Source organism: Jaculus jaculus, chromosome 14 (assembly GCF_020740685.1).
Source record: "Jaculus jaculus isolate mJacJac1 chromosome 14, mJacJac1.mat.Y.cur, whole genome shotgun sequence".
Taxonomy (NCBI): Eukaryota; Metazoa; Chordata; class Mammalia; order Rodentia; family Dipodidae; genus Jaculus; species Jaculus jaculus.
In genome coordinates this window covers 23,099,386-23,121,645 of record NC_059115.1, presented here as the reverse complement: position 1 = coordinate 23,121,645, position 22,260 = coordinate 23,099,386, and the positions used below count along the sequence as shown (strand labels likewise).

General features: G+C 48.4%; 1 protein-coding gene across 1 annotated transcript in view; it reads left to right on the top strand.

The window, feature by feature from the left end:
* The window catches only part of Evc (EvC ciliary complex subunit 1), a 53,608-nt gene that overhangs the window by 8,312 nt on the left and 23,036 nt on the right, over window positions 1–22,260 (top strand). The window contains exons 3-10 of the mRNA XM_004669848.2: window positions 3,280–3,363; window positions 4,239–4,477; window positions 5,852–5,936; window positions 6,753–6,851; window positions 10,144–10,281; window positions 17,285–17,443; window positions 20,509–20,725; window positions 21,335–21,483. Of these exons, the coding sequence (XP_004669905.2) occupies window positions 3,280–3,363; window positions 4,239–4,477; window positions 5,852–5,936; window positions 6,753–6,851; window positions 10,144–10,281; window positions 17,285–17,443; window positions 20,509–20,725; window positions 21,335–21,483 (1,170 nt within the window). The remainder of the gene's footprint in view (window positions 1–3,279; window positions 3,364–4,238; window positions 4,478–5,851; window positions 5,937–6,752; window positions 6,852–10,143; window positions 10,282–17,284; window positions 17,444–20,508; window positions 20,726–21,334; window positions 21,484–22,260) is intronic.

The following is a 22,260-nucleotide window of genomic DNA, read 5'->3' as shown; positions in this document are numbered from 1 at the left end:
GGGCAAAATTGGAACTCCAGGGACTCATAACTGGTCAGAGTTGTCAGACTTGGTGTTACAGAATTGGATGTTTGCCCTGTTTGTTTTAAATCTTGTGTTGGTTCCATCTTTCTTTGTTAGGCCTAATGCCACCTTTTGCAGTTTGAATGTTTATTCTGTGCCATTATGAGGGTTTTTTTTTTTTTTTTTTGACATTATGGCCCAGTTAAGAGATCTTAGACTATGGGGATGTTTGAACAGCATTGGGATTGATTAAAAAAAACTATGAAGATTTTTGTTTGTTTGTTTTTGTTTTTGTTTTTCAAGGTAGGATCTCACTCTAGCCCAGGCTGACCTGGAATTCACTATGGAGTCTCAGGGTGGCCTTGAACTCACGGCAGTCCTCCTACCTCTGCCTCACAAGTGCTGGGATTAAAGGTGTGCACCACCACACCCCACAATACTATGAAGATTTTTAAAGTTGGACTAAATGCATTGCATTTTACATCATGGATGATTGTGGCTTTATGTGGGCCAAGGGCAAAATGTGGTGGTGTGAATTTGGTGTCCTCCATAAACTTAATGTGTTCTGAATACTTAATCCTCCAATGGTGGTCATTTTGGAAATTGGAACCTTGTTGGGGTGTGTCGTTGCAGGTATGGGTGCTATAGCCAGCTTCCTTTTGACAGTGTTTTCATTTTATTTTGTTTATTTTTTTTTAAATTTATTTATTTGAGAGGGACAGACAGAGAAATAGGCAGAGAGAGAGAGAAAGGTTGTGCCAGGGCTTCCAGCAACTGCAAATGAACTCCAGATGCATGTGTCCCCTTGTGCATCTGGCTAACTTGAGTCTTGGGGAATCGAGCCTCAAACCGGGGTCCTTAGGTTTCACAGGTAAGCGCTTAACTGCCAGGCCATCTCTCTAATCCCTTGACAGTGTATTAGCACACTTTTCTGCCGCTGTGATCCCCGTGGTGTTGGCCAGGAGGTGATGTCCAGCCTCTGCTCATGCCATCATTTCCCCTGCCATCATGGAGCTTCCCCTCAAGTCTGTCAGCCAAAATACACCCTTTCCTTCCACAAGCTGCTTTTGGTCAGGTGCTTTGTGCTGGCAACATAAAGCTAACTACAAAAAGGGGTGAGTGATCACTATGATTATAAAATTGGCTACCAATATGTGATCATATACAGTACAAAGATGAATTGTACAGGCTGTGAATTTATATCTCAATAAAAGCAGTTTAAGAAGAACAGCAATCCCTCTCAGACTTTGGACTCAGTAGCTTTGTATTTGATGGAAACAATACTAGCTTTAGGACCCAGTTTTGACCCAGCCCAGCTGGGTCTTTTCTGTGTGCTGTTTGGCAAGAAACATAAGGTGTTGGAGCCTGCTGTAGTCACCTTCCAAATTGCCGGGATGAACATCCAAACCAGGCACAAATTAGGGGAGGAAGAGATGCATTTCAAGCCTGTGGATCTAGAGGAAGCTCCATCAAATGGTAGAAGATGCTGCTTCCACACATCCAAAAGAAACCATCACCAGCCAGCAGACCCCAGAAGTGACACGCACAAACCTGAGAGCAGCAGGGGCCCAGGCAGAGCTCAGCGCTCTCTGCACATCTTCAGGCCAGAAGTCAGATCCGTCCCCAGTGACACGCTCCTTATAGGGACTGAAGCTGCGAATTCAATTTTAACAAAACACCCGAGTCTATGGGGAACATAGACTTCCACATTCAAACTACCACAGAGCCTCAGGGTCCATACCACGAGTCACAGTGACCCCTGCACAGAGGCCCCAAGGCTGCATGCACTTATGTCCGTGTCCCTGTCTTAGAAGGCATGCTGTCAGTGTTTGCCAGGTGGAAGTTTACCTCATTTTTCTTTGGCCAATAAGATTCAATCTGGTATGTCTGGATCCAGCAGGCGCCCATTACCAAGCTAATGATTGCCCAGGGTTAAGTTAAAGATCTGCCTGCCTTGGCTGTGACTTGCCCCTGAGCAGCTTGCCTTCTGCACAGCTGTGCCCAGCCATGCCCCCCTCACCCTCCAGTGCACAGGAAAACTCAGCCTGCGGTCCTGCCGCTCCTTGGCTGGGCTCGGTTTAATGAATAGCTCCTGTGGGTCAAAAACAGAAAATTCCAGAAGGCTGTGAGTACTGCTGCTCCACAGCCTGAATCCTGTGCTTTTCCTGTCCCAAAGGAAAACACAGACACAACCCTGTTGGAGGCATCCATGCATTTCTCAAAAGAACACCTTTATGCTGGGGCTAGGGAGTGGCTCAGTGGGTTAACCTCTTGCTACACGAACACAAGGGTCTGCATTTGGATCCCAGCACCAAGGTAAAATTGCCAGGTATGCTGACATGCACCTGAAATCCCAGCATTGGGGAGGGGAGACAGGGCTTCCCTGGTGCTCTCTGGCCAGCTAGTCAAGCCGAAACAACAAGCCCTAGGTTCAGATTGAAACCCCATCTTCAAGAATAAGGTGGTTGGTGACGGAAGAAGGCACCTGCATCCACCTCCACTGGCACACACACACAAGTGTGAGCATGCACACACACATACACCCCACATATGTACAGAGGCAAAATAAATGGTACCTGTATGCCAACAAGTGAAACACACTCCTCTTCCCATATTGTACCTTCACCCATTTTCTGAACAGTTGCATTGCTTCAGCTGAGGAAGTTTCATCTTATTAGCTTGCCCTACAGCCCATGTTCTTAACACTGCTTTGCCTCAGCAGGAAGGCCGTCAGAATTTGGAAGACATTGAGCTCTAAAAGGGTAGCCGTGAAAAGCAGCAGTTACTGGATCTTTTCAGGGTGGAGAAGCTGCCTGCCCCTTTCTTCCACATGTCCACAGCTAAGACCAGGCTGCCCTCCCCTCCAGGGTGTCCATCTGTCCAAACATTTGTCCATATCCCAGACTTGTCCATCCACCTAGTCATTCATTTATTCCCCCACTATCCATCCATCCATCCATCCACCACCCCATTCATCTGTCTACCTATTCAGCCAGTCATCCACTCACCCATATACCTACTTACCCATTTGTCGACTGACCCATCTATTTATGCACTTATCTATCCACTCATCAATCTACCAATCACCCATTTGTCATCCACTCACCCATCTATCCATCCACCCACCCACCCATCCACCCTTGCAAGGGTCCAAATGGGCTTATGGTTGTCACTCCAGGGACCACTACTAGGGATTGCATATGACATTTTAGAAACTCTTGGCACTGTATCCTTAATTTTACAGAATGCCGTTATCCCATGCTCTCTCTTTTGCAGGAGCGTGAGCTGCCTTTCAGCAGCAACATCACCGCGTTTGCACTGAAGGCCAGGGTCGTCTACCCCATCAACCAGAAGTTCCGGGTAATGCTCCAAGTCCCATCTTGCAAGGCAGTGCAGCTCATTGGTCATGTGGGAAACTGCTCAGCTGGGAAGGAGGCAGGGATTCAACATGATGGTGTCTGTCCTATCTGAGGGTTGTGTGGAGTGGAGCTGCAGAGGTGATCCAGCCTACCGCAGTGGTGTCAGGGACAGGGCACACACAGGCCACATCCAGGTCAGGAGTGACAGAAATTCCTTGATGCTCAGGGTCAGCAGGTGCCACACTGTAGGGCAGTGTTCTTGCTCAACAGTGACTTGGGCCCTGGCTTTCATCCTCATCCACATGGCTCAGGGCTAACACAGCGGCTGCATTTCTGGTCACTCAGGTGGGGCTGAGGAGTTGTCACACATAAGGCACGTCAACATTGTGGTGTTCTTAGAAGGCAAGTGATATGGTTTCTCTACTCCACTCAAAGAGGCTGAGGCCCTGAGAGGCTCAGGTTGCTCAGGTTGTGTCAGCAGGAAGTAGCCAGCTTCATCTTCCATAGTGGGCTACATGTCTTGCGCCTCATGCAGCCATTCTGGGCATGGTTAGGAGCTGGGGGCCTGTTGGAGGGGAGAGAACCCATGGTGGGCCCGTGGTGGAAAGATGACCCGTATCAGAGTAAGTGTATTACAGCAGAGAGTCAGCTGGCTTAAGGGCAGCAGGAGAGGCCAGGACAGACAGCTGCTGTCTTGCAGGGGGTCAGTGGGGCAGCGGGACATGTGATGCTCAGGTGTTTGAGGACAGATTGTAATGGCAGAAGACTGGCCTCATGGGAAAGTGCAGGGGTGAGCAAGATGCACTCCCTCGGGCGTGGGCATGGTTCCTCAGCAGCAGCTCAGTCTGAGTACCCAGCACTTCCTTCTGCCCCCAGCCCCTGGCTGATGGCTCCTCCAACCCATCTCTGCACGAGACCTCGCCACAGGGGCCGGCTGCTCTGCCACACCAGCCAACCGAGGCCTCACCTGCCAGCAGCCTGGGGAGCCTGAGCCAGGCTGGCAAAGACGATGGCAGCTCATCTTCCAGCATGCACTCCACCGCCAGCGAGGACAGGCTCCTCAGCCGAGCCTTCCTCTGGGTCGGCAGCTTCCCTGAGGTGCTGGCCTGTGAAAGGTAAGGAACACCTTTGGGAGGATGAGGCTCCAGTGAAACACTTTGCAAAGGAGATAACAGGCCCAGAGAGGTTAAATGACTCAGCCATGGACACACAGAAGCTCAGCATCAGAGCAGGGGTCCAGATGCATTTGTCACTGCTGTTGCAGTGTTGATCAATATTGGGATTAGGAGCCAGGCCTGGACCGGGGGAGAGGTGACATGCCTTGGGCATTGCAGCGGAGCAATTAGCACTGAGCTAGATAAGGAAGCAGCACAAGGGTGAAGGAGATCGACACAGAGAACACTCAACTCCTGCCAAACCAAAGATCCAGAGACACAGAGGCTCCCAAGACCTCATCACTGAAGTAGACCTAAAATGAAGCCAACATGGCTCAGGGGAATTTGCAGAAGAGGGGGTGGAAAGAATGTCAGAGCCACACGTTGGGTCATGATACACAGAGATGTTTCTTCCTGCCCTTAACTGATAGCTGATTCCACAATGCACGACCCATATACCCCAACAAGAAGGGTCCCTGTGGAGGGGGGAGGACAGGGAGTAGGCCAACGATGGTACCGACTTGACTGTATACACTGTGTACGTGGCTAATTAAAAATAGTATGGATAGTGTGTACAGCCAAGATCCCTGCTGTTTGCTAATGTTTCCCTGATACCCCGCAGGGGGCCCTGGCCCAGGCTCAGTGGGGGTAAACTAAACCTGCAGTGAATCAGTGAACCGCCTGAACAATCAGAGATAGGTGCTGGTATTCCTCCCACTTTGTAAAGAGAAAAGCAAGAACACGGAGAGACTGAGTGGCTTTCCCAGGGTCACATCCCTGCAGCACGTGGCAGGTGCTAGAGCCTCTGCATCGGGCAGGTCCAGCAGACATCCTCCTGCTCAATGAGCTGAAGTGTTGAGAGTCCAGTGGGTGGGATGAGCCTGGCCCCCTCAGCTCAGGCCTGGGAAGGCGTGGGCTCAGCCAGCTGCTAGGGAAGGCGGCCCCAGGGCAGAGCGAGCCCTGGATGGACAGGCTGTTTCTCAGCACTTGTATTTAAAGAACAATGTGGGAAGATGTTTTTTTCTTAATCTAAAGTCATATACTTATAAAGGAAAAAGGGGTCACAAATGCCTCCAGGTGGCTGTTGCTTGATCGCTAAGTTACTTTCCTTAACTCACGAGGTCCCAGACTATCTGCATATGAATGTGTTTGATTTCAATGTCCCAGACCTATCTTGACACCAACTGTCCCCTCAGTCATGGCTTCCAGCAGCTCCCTGGACTCCTCTCCCCCTTGGTGGGTGAGAGGATCAGGGGCACCATGCAGAAAGCAGGCCAGGGCCCAGGCCTCACCCTGGTGTCTGACCCTCTGACCTGCTTTTCTCTGATGGCTCAGTGCGGACATCGACCTGTGTGTCTATAGCCTTCACCTGAAAGCCCTGCTGCGGGTGGACGCGGTGCTGCGGCAGGAAAAGCATCTGGTAGGTGGCAGTATTTGCCTTCTCTCCCTGGTCTGGTAGCAGGATAGGGAACCTGAGGCTCTCCATGAGCACAGAGCCCCAGGAACATGAGGGGAACGTACCTACGAGTGGAGGGTGGCATTGTGCCACCTGAGTACAGATGAGGCGTCTCTTGCTGTTGATGGGGACAGTATGCAGCCACCACTTCAACCAGGCGGAGGTGGACAGAGATGAGCACCCACTCTGGCTGAGGGGGACAGCGGGGTGCACTGTGTGGAGGAATGACGGCTCAGTGAACGGTGGTGGAGCTGCAAGGAGACAGAATGTTGAGCACATTGCTGGTGGAGTGGACAACCGTGCAGCCACCTGGAGGACACTCAGCCCAGCACGTGATTATCAGAAGGCAGCAGTTCTGTCCCTGGGCATCTGTCCCAGAAAAACGTGCTTGCGTCCTAGCTTGTGCAAGAGGGCTCACAGCTGCAGTAGCTGAGATGGGCCCTGGCCCTCCAGAGGCACTGCAGTGGGCAGGAGATAGATACCTGGGAGATGACCCTCTCAGGGTTTCCCAGAAGCAAGGGCCCTTCTGGGTTTAAAGGGGCATCTTTCTCTGGAGACAGGAAGCTGGGGAAGTTTCGTATGCCGCAGTTCTGTAGAGCTGTCCCTGCATGACTAGTTGTGGAGATGGGGAATGTGCTGCATGAAGTAGGCCCTGAGAAACAGTGTACGTGTTTAAGGAAAAGAAGGAGGGAGGGAGGAAAGTTCTTTAGATGTTTCATGAACATGAAATCCATGAGATCATTGCAGCCATTCTTCTGTTGCTTCTCTTTCTGCCAATAGATGTTTATGCAGATTTTTAAAATGTGCATCTTGGACCTTTTTCCTAAAAAGAAGTCAGATGATGAATTTTACCAGATGATTCTTTCAAAACAAGAACATGTAAGTCGTTTACCTACATCTCAAGAAAACTTAAACAGTTATAATAGGGCTGGGGAGGCTGCTCAGTGGCTAAGGCATTTGCCTGCAAGGTCTGAGTACCCAGATTCAATTCCCCAGTAGCCACATAAAGCCAGATTCACAAAGTGGCTCATGCATCTGGAGTCCTTTTGCAGAGACTGGAAGCTCTGTGCACCCATTCTCTGTCTGTCTCTCTTCTACCTCCCTCTACTTGCAAGTAAATTAAAAAAAAAAAAACTTTTAAGTTATAATAATAAAACATTCATTATGATGTGAAAGTATTTTGTTTTCTTGCATAAACACAGCTTATTACAATACACATTTTAACACAGCTTTTAAAAGTCTGGATACAAGTTTTAAAAGGAAAACATTAAAATCTGGGGAAAATACAAAGTAGAGATGAATTTGGTCATATACACTACTCAAAGATAATCTCTGTTAATGTTGTTTCCTGAACAGTTTGGTGTATTCTTAGACAATATTGATTCATCGATCCTAGCTGCTTGTACCACTTTCTATAAAATGCTGTTTTATGTGCAGTGTGCAGAAAGAATGCGGCCTCACTTGTGTCAGAGTGGGTGAAGGTGGAATCCTGGTTTTGCCCTTTATGGGCTCTCAGACACCTATTGATAGTTATGCTGTGGTAGGTGGTGGCAGCTAGTCCTTGTCACTAACACCACCATTATGGTTGGCATCATTGCTTCATCTTCATCATTGCCCTCATTTTCATGTTGTTACCACCACATCACCTTTGTCACTACTGATGTCACAATGATTACTGTCATCACCACCATTCATGAGTACTGTCACTGCTAGCGTCATTGTCATCTCACAATGTCCACCATTAGTAGCACCATCCTCCTCCTCACCACAGTCACGGCCTTCACTGACATCCCACCATCATCATCTTTATCACCTCACTGCCACTGCCATCAATCCTCATTAGCATGTCACCATCATCTTCAGTGTCCCCGTGGCTGTCCCCATCTTGATGATCACCATTGTCACCTTCATCGTTGAGATGAGACTGGTGTCACTGCGCCGTCACCCTTGCCACTCTCTATCACCGCCCTCCACATACTCATCCCCACCGCTGTGGCCTTCATCTCCATCATTGTCATCATCCTTATTAGCAGGGTCTTTGGGGTTGAGCAGAGAGTTCCTTCCACACATACGACTTGAGCAAGAGACTCAGTATTATTTCTGGATTCCCTGGGGGAGCATAGCACATGACAATGACTGCATCCTGGGAGCGCGCAGCACGTCATCACCTCGCTGCCACCACCACCATCAGGCCATGTACACAGGGCTTTGGTGGACATTATTAAATTTCTGTGACAGTCCTGGACATCACTATTTTTGTTTTGTACTTAGGGAAACTAAGACTTGTGAGTAAAAGGACGGTCTGATGGTAAAATACATGGTGATGGCGATCATTGTACTCACAGTGGTAATGATGGAATCTGTGCAGGTACTGTAATGCAAAGATTGAGAGGCTTGAAGACCTCAGACCGCATGCCACCACTGCCGCCCATAGAGCTGCTTGGCCGCGGACAGGCATCTTTATTATGCCGGCGGTCACTGTTCAATCAGACAATCTAAGTACGTAATTGCATATAGCTCACAGTGGTCTGAACACTCCGGGGAGAATACAGAAAATGCCAGCTGCTTTGTGGAGAGAAGCGGCAAGGGCCATGTTGCTCAGAGGGGGACAAACAGACTGTCACCTCCTGCCTAGGATAGATGCTATTTGTCATGTTTCTCTTTGAGGAAACAGCATCTGTCCTCTCAAAAAAGATGCTGGGAGGGTTAGAATCACCTACAGCTGCAGCAAGAGACCTCAGTGTTATTTCTCCCAAGGAAGCTGGCTCCACACCTGGTTGGTTACCTGGGCACACAGCTCTAGAAAGAGAGAAGTGTCTCTCACTCTTCATGTCAGTGTCTGAAAGATTCCCTGGGAGGACTCCCACCAGCTCATTCCTAAATTCAGAATCAGTCAGATACAGAAATTCAGCTTGGTACTGATGGAGACCAATGTGGTGGATGTGCCTCAGAGGTATAGCAATCACGGAGGGACAGAGCTGGGCCACCTCAGGCTCTCCACACAGAAGCAGGGCCTGTGCTGCCCTCACTGTACTGAAACCAAACTCGATTGCTGGGCTCCCCAGAACAGGGCATTCTAAAGAGGAAGAGGCTGAGCAAGCTAAGCTGCTGTGTTCACCTCCAGTTCTTGAACCAATCAGTCAAGTACTTATTACTTCCTCCCTAGAGTGTAGAAATGTAGTTTTTCCCTATGGAAACTTGATGAGTAGAGGAGAAACATTCCTTTTAACCCCCTTAATTTTCCAGGATTTTGTAATAACCCAAAGATATGATTTCATTGTTTTATGTGTATGGACTATACTTTGGGGGGGGATTGGAAGAAAATAGTTCCTTTTAAAAAATATTTCATTTTTACCTATTTAAGTGTGACAGACAGAGAGAGAAAGAGGCAGATAGAGAGAGAATGAGCATGCCAGGGCCTTCAGCCACTGCAAACAATCTCCAGATGTGTGTGCCCCTTGTGCATCTGAATAACATGGGTCCTGGGGAATCAAGCCTTGAACTGGGGTCCTGAGGCTTCACAGGCAAGTGTTTAACCACTAAGTCATCTCTCCAGCCCAATAGTTCCTTATTTTGATGTCCAAAGTTTAATGAAGAAAAAGGATTTTTAATCATCAAACTTTAAGTAAGACAGTGTTCAGAATAAATCTCTCTTGATAAAACATTTGGTAGAGATACAACAACCAAGCCAGGTGTGGTAGCGCATACCTTTTTATTTTTTTTTAATTATTTATTTGAGAGTGACAGACACAGAGAGAAAGACAGATAGAGGGAGAGAGAGAGAATGGGCGCACCAGGGCTTCCAGCCTCTGCAAACGAACTCCAGATGCGTGCACCCCCTTGTGCATCTGGCTAACGTGGGACCTGGGGAACCGAGCCTCGAACCGGGGTCCTTAGGCTTCACAGGCAAGCGCTTAACCGCTAAGCCATCTCTCCAGCCCAGTAGCGCACACCTTTAATCCCAGCACTTGGGAGGCAGAGGTAGGAGAATCACCAAGAGTTCAAGGCCACCCTGAGACTACATAGTTAATTCCAGGTCAGCCTGGACCAGAGTGAGACCCTACCTCGAAAAAATAATAAAATAAAATAAAACAACCTTTTTTGTTTTAGAATTTAAGATGCCTGTATTTTTTCTTTCTTTACTTGCTTTCTTCTCACCTCCCTCCACCAGGACTTGGAAGAATTGGAAAAGGGACTTCAGACCAGACTGGCAAACATGGAGATGTTGGGTGCAAGTGACTCTGGCTATATCACCCTGGCAGACGTGGAGAAGAAGGAGAGGGAGTGCTCAGAGCTGCTCATGGACCACGTACGTGGTGGCTCACCTCTCCCTAGAGGAGCCTTGGCTCCACAGCAGGGACATTGGTGAGGTTAAAGTGGTGGCACATGCAGCATGCAGGACTTGAATTCCCCATCACATCTACCTGAGGCAGAGGCCTGATTTGAGTTCAGCAGTAGAGAAAGTATGATTAGGGAGCAAAGGTCTATAGAGAAGGGTTTTCTTCATTGAAAATTTTAGACAGGTATTTTCATCACTCAAAGCAAAGATTGCTACAAACTCTGTGCCATTACTGCCCGTGGGTAGCGCAGATTCCAGGGGATAGCTGGCACTCCACGCCTTGCTTAGAAAGTATGCTTCCTTATCCCATGAGAGAGGACCCTGGCTTTCTTGGAGTACCCTTTTCTCTGACATCCTGGTCATTGATTATGTACCAAGCAGATATTTTCTCGGCACCTGCTCTTTACTGCATCCTGTACTTGGCAGCAAGGATTCATATTTACCTAGATATGGCCCTGCCTACGAGATGCCAGGGGTGGTCATAGTGAGTGGAGGAGCACTGCTGAGCTATGCGCTGGTGAGAGCATGGGAGGCTGTGGCACCATGAAGGGAGGGGTTCCTTCTTCTCTAAGCTTAGGAAACTAACAGTCAGAAGAAGTGGAGACACTGACCAGTGCATGGACGGACACGGCAGCCAGAGAGGGCTGTAGGAGGGCAATAGGAAACCAGAGGGGTCAGGCCAGGGATTTTCATCTCATGCCAGGAAGTTGATAGCCACACAAGGTTGGAGGCAGGGGTTGTAGCCAGCTAGCTTCTGTGCTAGAAGGGCCACTTGGCTCTGGAGGAGGACTGTTAAGAGTTCTGGGGCTGGTCCAGCAGGACCTTCAGGAAGGTGACTGTAGCAGAGATGGAAAGGTAAGAAAAAGCCCAGGAGCTAAAATGGGGGTACATCATGGGGTGGTGGGTGGGGAGGAAGAAGCTGTAAAATAAGAGTAAGTTGGCAAGGAGATGGCAAGTCATGATTGGACATCTAAAGTGGGAGGGCCCTGGGATGGAGGGTGTGCACTTAGGACCAGGGAGGAACACATGGAAATGGAAAGAGTGGTGTCCCAAAACTGTTTAGAGGGGTGAGCCAAGGGACACTGGGGACAAGGGTCTTAGTTCTACAGGATTCATGAAAGTTAATGGCTTCCCCAAATGGCCTGGAAGCATGCATAGAATGCAGAAAAAAAGAGCCCTGCACTGACCTTAGGTCTCCCCTGTTTCTAAAGAGGAAAGAAACAAGGAGCTGGGGGGCAGGCAGCACAGAACCCATAGAATACCACACATCATGTCCAGGGTGGAGGCCATGGACCTGGGGATGATGAACCAGGTTCATGGACCCTGGTGTGCAGTCCTGTGCAGAATGGGGAGATGGGATATGTAGTGGAAAGAGCGTGCCAGGGAGCTTGGGGTGCTGAGGCCCCTCTGTCGTGGTGGAGATGTCATACAGCAGGTATGGGTCAGGGCCAACACCACGTTAGTGGTGTTATGACCTTCGGTCACACAGCAAGAGTCTGAATGAGCTCCTGTTGTGCCCAGTCCCTGTCCATGCCTATATCAGTACCTAAGAGGAAGAACTGGCATGGAAACAAAGGATGTGAACCAAATCTATCCTGAGTGCCCAGCTCTGTGACCTCAGACACGATCCACTGGGCCCCTTGCTCTGCCCCAGGGCAATGAAAAATTTATTAAGAGCATACTTTGTATGGATACATCATGTGTTGGCAGTATCTTTTCCCTCCCTGCCCCCATTCTGCAAGGGGCCCTCCTCAGCGGGGTTGCTGGCATTCCCCATGGGGTTGTGGGAGCAGCAGTCATTTTTTTTGGCAGGGGAGGCAGTGCCTCTGGGCATGACATCCCAACCTATGGCTCTTACTTTCAGGTCATTTACGTATAGGATCATGTCATCTGCAAATTGGGCTAATTTGACTTCTTCCTGTCTAATTTGGGTCCCTTTTATTTCCTCCTGTCTTTTATAAAATATTTTATTTGTATATATTTATTTGACCGAGAAAGAGGGAAAAGAGAGAAAGAATGGGCAAACCAAGGCCTCCAGCCACTGCAAATGAACTCCACATGTGTGCGCCCCCTTGTGCATCTGGCTAATGTTCTGGGGAATTGAACCTGGGTCCTCTAGCTTTGCAGGCAAACGCCTTAACCTCTAAGCCATTCTTCCAGCCCTCTTTCTCCTGTCTTATTGCTTGGAACTTCTAGTACTGTGTTGAAGAGCAGTGGTGAGAATGGGCCTCCCTGTCTTATTCCTAATTTGAATGGGAACTCCCTTAGTCTTTGCCCATTAAGTATTATTTGGCCCTTGTGTGCTTTATGTAGAGCTTTTATTGTGTTGAGATATAAACCATCCATGCCTGTTCTCTCCAGCACTTTCATCAAGAAGTGATGTTGGGGCTGGAGAGATGGCTTAGCAATTAAGGCATTTCCTACAAAGCCAAAAGATCCTGGTTCAATTCTCCAGGACTCACCTAAGTCAGATGCACAAGGGTGCACATGCATCTGGAGTTCTTTTACAGTGGCTGAAGGCCCTGGCACACCCATTCTCTCTCTCCCTTTCTCCCTCTCTCTGTCTGTTTCTCTGCATCAAATAAATAAATAAAATATATTCTAAAAACAGAAGTGATATCTTCTCTGCATGTATTGAAATTATCATGTGGTTCTCGTGATTAAGTTTATTTATGTGGTGTATTATGTTGGCCAATTTCCATATGTTAAACCATCCCTGCATCCCTGGGATGAATCTTGCTTGATCAAAGTAGACAATGCTTTTGGTTGTGTTGTTGAATTTGGTGTGTAAGGTTATTTTGTTCAGGATCTTGGCATCTAAGTTCATGAGGGATATAGGCCTACAATTTTCTTTTCTTGTATCTCGGTCTGGCTTTGGTATTAGGGTGATGCTAGCTTCATAAAAGAAGTTGGGGAGAATTCCCTGTTCTCTGATTATGTGAAACAGTTTGAGAAAAAGTGGCTTTAATTCTTCCATGAAGGGTTTGTAGGATTTTCCTGAGAAGACTTCTAATCCTGAGCATTGCCTTTTGTTGAGGTTTTTGATTACCTTTTCAAACTCAAATAATTTGATAGGTTTGTTTAGGAGATTAATCTGCTGTGAGTTTAGTTTTGGTAGGTAGGTTCTAGGAATTCATCTTTTTCTTCCAGGTTGTCTAATTTTGTGGAGTAGATGTTTTGGAAATATGATTTGATAATTCTTCCAATTTCTTTGATATCTGATGTGACTTCTCCCCTTGCATTTCTATTTATGTTAAGACTTCTCTTTTTTCATTTCATGAAATTTGCCAAGAGTTTATCAATCTTGATTATTTTTTAAGAACCTGGCTTTTGTTTCATTGATTTTCTTAGTTGTTTTCTTAGTTTCCAATTCATTAATTTCTGTTCTGATCTTGATTTCTTTTTATATGTATCTGGAGCTCTTAGGGTTGGATTCCTCTTGTTTTTCCGATGCATTTAGGTGAGTGTTTAAGTTATTGATTTGGGATCTCTTCATCTTTTTTATGAAAGCATTTAGCACTATGAATTTCCCCCTTAAGACTGCCTTCATTATGTCCCATAAGTTTTGGCAAGTTGTGTTTTTATTATCATTCAATTTTAGAAATCTTACAATTTTTTTTTTGATTTTTTTCACAACTCATTCATTGCTTAAAAGTGTGTTGTACAGCCTCCAGGAGTTGGTGGAGTTCCTGCTATGTCTCTTGTTAATTTCTAGCTTTAAAGTATTGTGATCTGCTATGATGCAGGAAGTTACATCAATTTTCCTGAATTTATGGAAGTATGCTTTATGGCCTAATATGTGATCTATTTTGGAGAAGGTTTCATGGGGTGCTAAGAAAATGTATGTTCTGTGGAATTTGGGTGGAGTGTTCTGTAGATGTCCATTAGGTCCAGTTGATATGTGGTATTGTTGAGCTCTATCATTTCCCTGTTGATTTTCTGCTTGGATGAACTATTGATGATGTTGGAGTATTAAAGTCCCCAGCTATGATGGTGTTGGTGTTTATGTCTGTTTTGTTGTCAAGTAGGTTTTGTTTTATAAACTGATGGACCTGTGTTTGGTGCATATAGATTTATGTTTGTGATGTCCTCTTGTTGGATTGTCCCTTGATGAGTAAGAAGTGGCCCCTTAGTCCTTTTTGATTACTTTTGATTTTAAGTCTGTTTTATCAGTTATTGATATAGCAACAATGGTTTGTTTCTTCTTTTCATTTGCTTGGAATATCAGTTTCCACCCTTTCACCCTGAGGAGGTGTCTGTCTTTAGTGGTGAAGTGAGTTTCTGGAAGACAGCAGATAGAAGGGTCCACTTTTCTGATCCACCCTGTTAACTTGTGTCTTTTAGTGGGTGAGTTAAGACTGTTAATATTTTAGGTTATAACTAAGAGGTTCAATTTAATCCCTGCCATGATGAGGTGCTTTGGTGCTTTCTTGGGCTTTGTACTCTTTTGGGCATGTTCTAGTTTTGGTTATTGTGATCTTCTTCTTGTTGGCTCTTGAGATTGGTTGTTTGACTCTTCTGTGTGGAGTATTCCCTGAAGTATTCTCTATAGGTTTGGATTTGTGTTCATGTAATCCTAGGGCTGACTTTTTCCATGGAAAGTTTTCCTTTCACCATATATTATGAGGGATACCTTCACTGGGTACAGTAATTTGGGCTGAAAGCCATAGTTTTATAGACTTTGAAGTGTTCAATTCAAGACCCTGCTAGCTTTCAGGGTTTCCATTGAGAAATCTGAGGTAATTTTGGGGTTGCCTTTGTATGTAGTGAGTTGTTTCTCTCTTGCTGTTTTTAGCACTCTCTCTTTGCTTTGTTTTGTTTTTCATTGTTAAGAATTTTAACTATGATGTGCCTTGGAGAGTCTGTTTGGTGTTCTGTGGACTTGTATCTGGATTGGCCTCTCTTTTGCAAGATTGGAAAATTTTTTCTTCAATAATTTTGTTGAATATGTTCTTTATGCCTCTGGCCTGGATTTCTTCCTCTTCTGGTATACCCACAATTCAAATATTTGGTCATTGTAGGGTAGCCCATAGTTCCCGCATATTCTGTTTGCATGATATTTTGAACTTAGCAAAGGTTTTGGACTCCCAATCAATTTCTTCTGTCTTGTGTTTCAGCTCAGAGGTTCTATCCTCCACATGAGTGACTGTTAAGTGAGGGGGTTCTAGAGAGGTTTGTAAAAGTTTGTTTGATTTTTGTTTACTCATGTTTTATTTATTTATTTATTTTGCATCATGTCCATCTCTTTTTTTGAAGTATGATTTCAGTTTGAAGTCTGATTTTCTTAATGCTTCCTGGAATTCATTCTTGCATTTGATCATGTCTTCATTAAGCTTATCAGCTGAGCTCCTCTATTTGTTGATTCACCTTCAATTCATTTATCTTTCTTTTGAGGTTTCTCTGGTTTTCTTCAATTAAGTTAAGCCTAGTGAAAAAAGCTGAGTGCTGTAAGAGACAATTCTGCTCAATTTCATTTATACAATTGTTGGTTTCTTAATCATTTGTTTCTAGTTCAGCAATTCTCTTATTCAGGATCACATAGCTTGTTGTGTTTATATTTTGAGGTTCAATCTCTTGTTTTCTCTATGATTTCATTGGAGGCCTCCATTGTGGGACTAGGCATCCTTGGTAGAGATCTCAGTGTCTGATTTTCATTGGTTTTACTGTGTTGTGGCCTACCCATCTTGGGGTAAAAGTCTATTTTATTGAGTAGGAAGTAAGTGCTTGTCCATATAGGATTTTCAGAGAATGTTCTGATTTAAATGTGAATCAGATTGGAGTAGGATGGGATTATACCTGCAGATGGACAGATTGTGGAGTTTGCAAGTACCTGGGGAACTGGGAGCTCTGCCTACTCACTCCACTTGCACATACTCTACAGCACAGGAGAAGCAGGTGTTGGGAAACCAGGAGCTGGGAAGCTGGGGAGCCAGGAACAAGAGGCCAGCTCCCACAGTGGCCCATGCATGCTCTGGAGTAGGGTATCCAGAAGTTGGGGGCCCAGAGGCAGGTTAATCATGAAGGGAGAGCAAGGGGCCTGCTTCTGCAGCACACATGCAGGTTCAGGCTGCCCCAAGCCTGGAGCAGTGGTACCAGGACCAGGGAACCTGGAGGTGGGGAACAGACCTCTGGCCTACTCACTCTTCACATGCACCCTCCAGAATAGGGGATCCAGGAGATGGGCACCCAGGGGACCTTCAATCAGGAAGACAGACCAAGGGGCCTGCTCCTACAGCACACAGTCAGGGTCCAGGCAGCCCCAAGCCAGCAGCAGGGGAATCAGGACCAGGGAACTGGGAAATGGGTAATGAACCGGGAGCTCTGGCCTACTCACTCTCCAGGGTAAATTTTATCACAGGGCATACAGCTGGCATGTGACCTGTGTGCCATGAAGCACAGCCACTGGGGTTCTCAGCATCATTGTACTTGAAGCTCAGAAAGGCAGTGATGTCATACATTCAAGCCTCTGACATTCTAAGGCAGTCCTCAGCTCTGCCCCCAGTAACACGGGCTGAAAGGAATATTTCAAAGCAAGATGTGTTCAGTCAGCATCTTCTCTGCTGTGTTGCATTTTTGTAGTGTTAGGATAATAACTATTATCTAATGGTGATTTGTGATTTTATTTCTAGGCCATGTATAATCCTATTGACAGACCCTGGGGTCCCACCTCATGTGTCCCCAGGTAGTGCTTCCTCCTTCAGAATGCTTCATTGGGCTGAGCTTATGCTATCCCTTATCTACAGCAGAACACTATGTTTGCTGGAAACCCTCTCCACAGTGACTGGCACCCCAGTGACCGGGGAAGACCCACCATGGGATGCTATCAGTGCCAGTGTAAACTTCAACTGCAGAGCAGTGGAGAATCTCTGCTGGCCATAAACAATGAGCTGTGATTCCCAAGTGCGAGCTGAGTCACCATGCTTCCTTGATAAGTTTTCTTCCCCATCAGCTGCCTCTCATGTTCATTTCACAGATGGAAGCTTTCTGGAAACAGATGGAAAACATCCAGCCCTTTCTTGTGGACCAATTTAAATGTTCCAGCTCCAAAGTGCGGCAAATCATGACAGTTCTGACAGAAAGAATGATTGCTGCAGAAGGTTTGCTGCGTGACTCCCAGGACCTGTGCGCTCTGGTAAGGTGGGGCATGGGAGCGAGTGGGCAGACTTTCAAACGCCGCAGAGATCAGGAAGTTGAACACCTTCATGTTGTAGAGGGGGATCTAGCACCCTAGGAAATGGCGGGGAATCCATTCATCATCCACCCATCCATCTACCATTCATCCTTTACCCAACCATCCATTTGCCATTCATCCATCCTCTCCTTAGTAGAGGTACTGGCCAGGTTGGTGGTCCTGCAGCACCAACTTGGGTTCTCAAAGCAGGCAGCACATGCACATCACCTGGGGAGCTTTCAAAGCTCTGGGTCAAGCTTAGTCAGGCTGAGGTGTAGCCTGGTGCTGGGGTACAACCTGTGTACTAGGGTGCAGCTTGGGTACTGGAGTAAGCCTCTGTACTGGGGTGTAGCCTGTGTACTGGGGTGTAGCCTGTGTACTGGGGTGCTTTGTGTTCTTAGATGATGCTGACCAGCAGAAGTGGTGTCCCTTAGTTCATACCGAGTGTCATTTTACCCTCCTGACTGCCTCATGTCACCTGGGTTAGGGAGCTTTTAAAAAGTACCTATATTTAGGTATTACTCCCCAACACATTGGATTCTGACCTGATTGCTTGAGAGGGGAGACTCTAGCATGTCAAGTTTTAAAACTCCTCCAATGGGAGCTGGCAATATAGTTTAGTCAAAGTGCTTGTGTTACAAGCATAAGGATCGGGAGTCAGTCTCCAGCACCCACATAGAAAGTGTGGTGGCATGCTCTTGTAATCCCAGCACAGGGGAGACAGAGACAAGCAGATTGCTGGGGCTAACTGGTCAGCCAGTCTAACCTAATAGTGAACTGTAGGCCAGTGGGAGACCTTGTCTCAAAGGAGAGGGAGTGTCCGTGAGGCCCCAAAATTGTCCTCTGGGCTTCTATTCTGTGTTATTAAATGGTATTCCTGTAAGTTGCCACAGACTGGACTCCAGAAGGTGCTGAGTGACACACAACAGCCTGGTCACCAGCAGTTTCTCTGCAGGCTTTGGCATGGGGGAGAACCCAGGGAACATGGTGTCTGATGCCTCTGCACCTGGGTCCCCACTCAGAGACACTGAGTGCAGTGCAGGTACCCCCAGCCCAGAGCCCCGCAGCTGTGCTCTGCTCTCAGCGCAGCCCCTTCTCTTCCCCACACTGCCGCCCTCCCAGCTGCCCTCACTCCCAAGTGTGGCCTGCAGACTGCAGCCTTGGCATCAACCGTGGGCCCATTAGAGAGGTGGTCCTGCCCTCTCGCCTCACAGGGCCCAGCTCCCCAGCTCCTCATCACACGCACATCAGGAAGGGCACCTCAGCCACGCTTTGCCACCAAACCACCACCTTGCTCTGGACCTTCTGAGTGCTGTGTTACTCAGCCAGGCTCAGAAGGTAAGTCAGGGAGCGGATCTGGAGCAAGCTAAGCAGCTCCGTGACTGGTCTGGGGCCCTGCCCTGTGTGACAGCATCCCTAGCCTGACCTCATGCTTGCTGTCCAGGACCCTGTGGGACAGATTTCAGTTTGTTAAGATTGCTTGGAGTATTAATACTTTGCAGAGGTGGGAAAGTACTTTTCTTTTTGCATTTATCAGGATGTTAATATTAAAAGAAAGCACCTTAAACCGGGCGTGGTGGTGCACGCCTTTAATCCCAGCACTCGGGAGGCAGAGGTAGGAGGATTGCCGTGAGTTCAAGGCCACCCTGAGACTCCATAGTGAATTTCAGGTCAGCCTGGGCTAGAGTGAAACCCTACCTCGATTTTAAAAAAGAAAAAATAAAGAAAGCACCCTAGCCACGCCATCAGTCCCCACCTTCCAAATAGAAAGGGAAGCATCCAGGTTAACTGAACCTTGGGTCAGGTGAGGAAGCCATGCCCCTGTTGTACAGCCAAGGGGGAGCTAGAGCAAGCGTGGCTGGGCACATGGAGGACTAGCCATGTCAGGAAAGGGATGCCTCATCAGAGCTCCTGCACACTCCACACTGACAAAGACAAAGACAGTTTGGTCACCCGGAGTCCTGCAGGCTGCCCTGGGTTCTCAGATCTGCACCACTGCCTAGAGTCAGCTGCATCAATGCTGGTGGCTGGCTGCATTGCCCTCCCTCCTGCACCTGGGGTTCTTCTTGTCCTCTTGCGCCCTCTAGGGGTCTCCTAGAGATGTGACCATTGTTGGGTCTGAGGAACTGGAGAACAAGTCATAAACCAGCTGTAATCACACATGGTTAGGAAAGTCCAGTGTGGTGGTCTTCAAGGGCTCTTGATCCATCCATGGACTGTCCCTTGAGATGCTTCAGATGGAAGCTTCAGGGCTATGCAGCACGTTGGAGGACACTGGCAATGGGCTGGGGAGTCAGGGAGAACTACCAAGCTTGTGTGGACAAGTAGGTCTTGGCCGGCAGGCCAGTGGAAGGAGGCAGTGAGGGTGTTCAGGCAGAGGGTCCCAAATGTGCAGAGGCCTAGTGCCCCTGGGAAAAGATCCTGGAAGGCAGCGATTGGAGGTTTGGAGCCAGAGCAGGACAGGGCCACATGAGTGCTTCTGAAAGATCCCATGCCAGTGATGGGGACAGACAGAGGGAAGGAAATGAAGCGTGGAGCTGAGGGGATGACCAAGACGCCCTGTTACAGTCTGTGGCTCGGGTCAGTGTTCCCTCCCTTCTCCCCAAGATCAGCTCTGTGGATTAATAAGGTGGGAGGGGAGAGGGGGCCCTCTTGTCATGCTGATCTGATCCTGCCCTTGAAGAGCCCTCATGCCCCATGGCTCCAGTTCCGCAGCCGAGCACTGCTCTTGTGTCCATCACGCTCTGCTTTCCCAGGGCTTGGGAGGTCTTGAGATCCCTTTTGGCTGCGAGAGGCAGGACCATGTGCCAGGTGGATGCTCCCCTTTTCTGCTGTGTGCACACTGGATTCCCAACTGAGCAGCTCTGTAGGGAACAGGCACAGACCAGGCTAAGGACGCAGATAACGTATCTCAGGAGCCTCTATGCCCCTGAAGAGACTTTCCTATCCTCCCATGAGGAAACAACGAAGTATAAGGGGTGGGTTCATTATCTGTCCTTGGGGTGAGCCCTGAGCTGTCCCTGCAGGACACCCTGGAGAGAACACTGGGGCGGACCCACATGGCCAGGGTGGTGGAGTTCCTGAGGACGCAGATCCAGGAAGAGACCAGGTGCCGGCTAACCGCTATCTCACGCTGCCTAGAGCTGCTGACTGTCCAGGGACAGCTGTCCTCAAGGCAGAAGGAGGAGCTGCTGACCCAGCAGCACAAGGCCTTCTGGGAAGAAGCTGAGCACTTCAGCAGGGGTGAGCAAAAAGGTCATGGCCCCAGTGGGACCCGGGGCTGGGCAGCATCAGCAGATATCAGAGAAGTTGGAATCGCGTGGCTGATGGCATGAAGCCTAGGCAGCTCTCATCTCCTGCCTTGGGGCCAGGTCCCCGCCTGCTCTGGGCTTGGCTTCCCTCTCAGTGGAGCAGAGTGAGTGGTGGGGTGAGGCCTTGTGAAGTCAGAGTTGCCTGGTCCATGAAGCCGTCAGTGACGGGCTGATGAGACCCCAGTGTGCACGCAGAGCCACCTGGAATCCAGAGCGGCCATCAGAAGGGAAGGCTCTCAACTAGAAGTGAAGGTGGAAATGCCTGGGATGAGCTGTGGCCTTGCTCAGTGACAGGCTTGGCATGGAGGGAGTGGAGCCACATGGGTTCTCTGCATCAGTTTCTGCCCCTAGGGCTGACATCAGAGGTAGGAGGGACAAAGCAAAGCTAAAGCCCTGAGGGCAATATAACCTTCATTGTTAGGGGGACCCACAAAGGAAACCCAGGTCTATCAGTGGCAGAGTGGGGACCATCTCCAGGAGCAGGCCCACAGTGTCCCCTCTGGAAAGTTACCTCTTATCCTAGAATCCTTTTCAATTCCAGAGTTCATCCAGCGAGGCAAAGGCCTGGTCCAGGCATCCCAGGCTCGCCAAGCAGAGGAGACAGCAGAGCTCATGCTGGCCCAAGAGGAGGAGCGGAGAAGCTTCCTGACTGATTCTCAGCTGACTTCAGACCCAGAGAAGTTTCTGAAGGTGACTTTGGCCCTATGCTGTCCTCGAGCACATGCAGATCAAGTCCTGTGCTTAGGCCTCAAATTGAGGTCAAATCCTGTCTCACATTGTCAGCCTAGTCACCAAAGCCACATCCCTTAGCCTGTATGTCCCCACTTCATCTGTGTACCAGTGAGAGGTCTCATGCCCACACTGGGCCACTGAGAGGAGGAGGTTAGGAATCTGTAGCAAGCATGGCAGGATGCTGGCACATGGCACACAGTGGCTTCTACCCCGGCATTCAGACCATCCAGGGAGTGTAGGGCCCAGGACTAGCCCCCTCAGCAAGCTCACACCCACGGGAATAGAGCCACCATCAGTCTTGGGTCGGGGGTGAGTGGGCAGGACCAGTGAGGTGGGCCTACCAGAAGATGCCCTGGGTCTCAGTGGGAAGGGGCCAGGAGCCCCATGGATGTGCAAGAAGCAAGGTGCCAGCCTCACAGTATGCCAGCACTGCATTTCTGCAAGGATGGCAATGGGGCCAGGGGAGGATGGTAGACAGTCCCTGGCCGTCTGCTTACTACCTAAGTAAGCACTGGGGCCAGCAACACAGGTGGCTGCCCTTCACCAGCCCATTGGCCCTGGACACATTGGGGCCTGTACCCTCAGCTTCCCCACCCATGAAGTACAAATGATAGTGCCTTCATCACAGCCTTGTTAGGACTCTGAGAGCTAGTAAGGGTAGCCCCAGCTGACTGCTTCTGATCCCTTCCACCCTATGTTAGCATTTGCTATTTACTCTTTAGCCCAGATCTTACT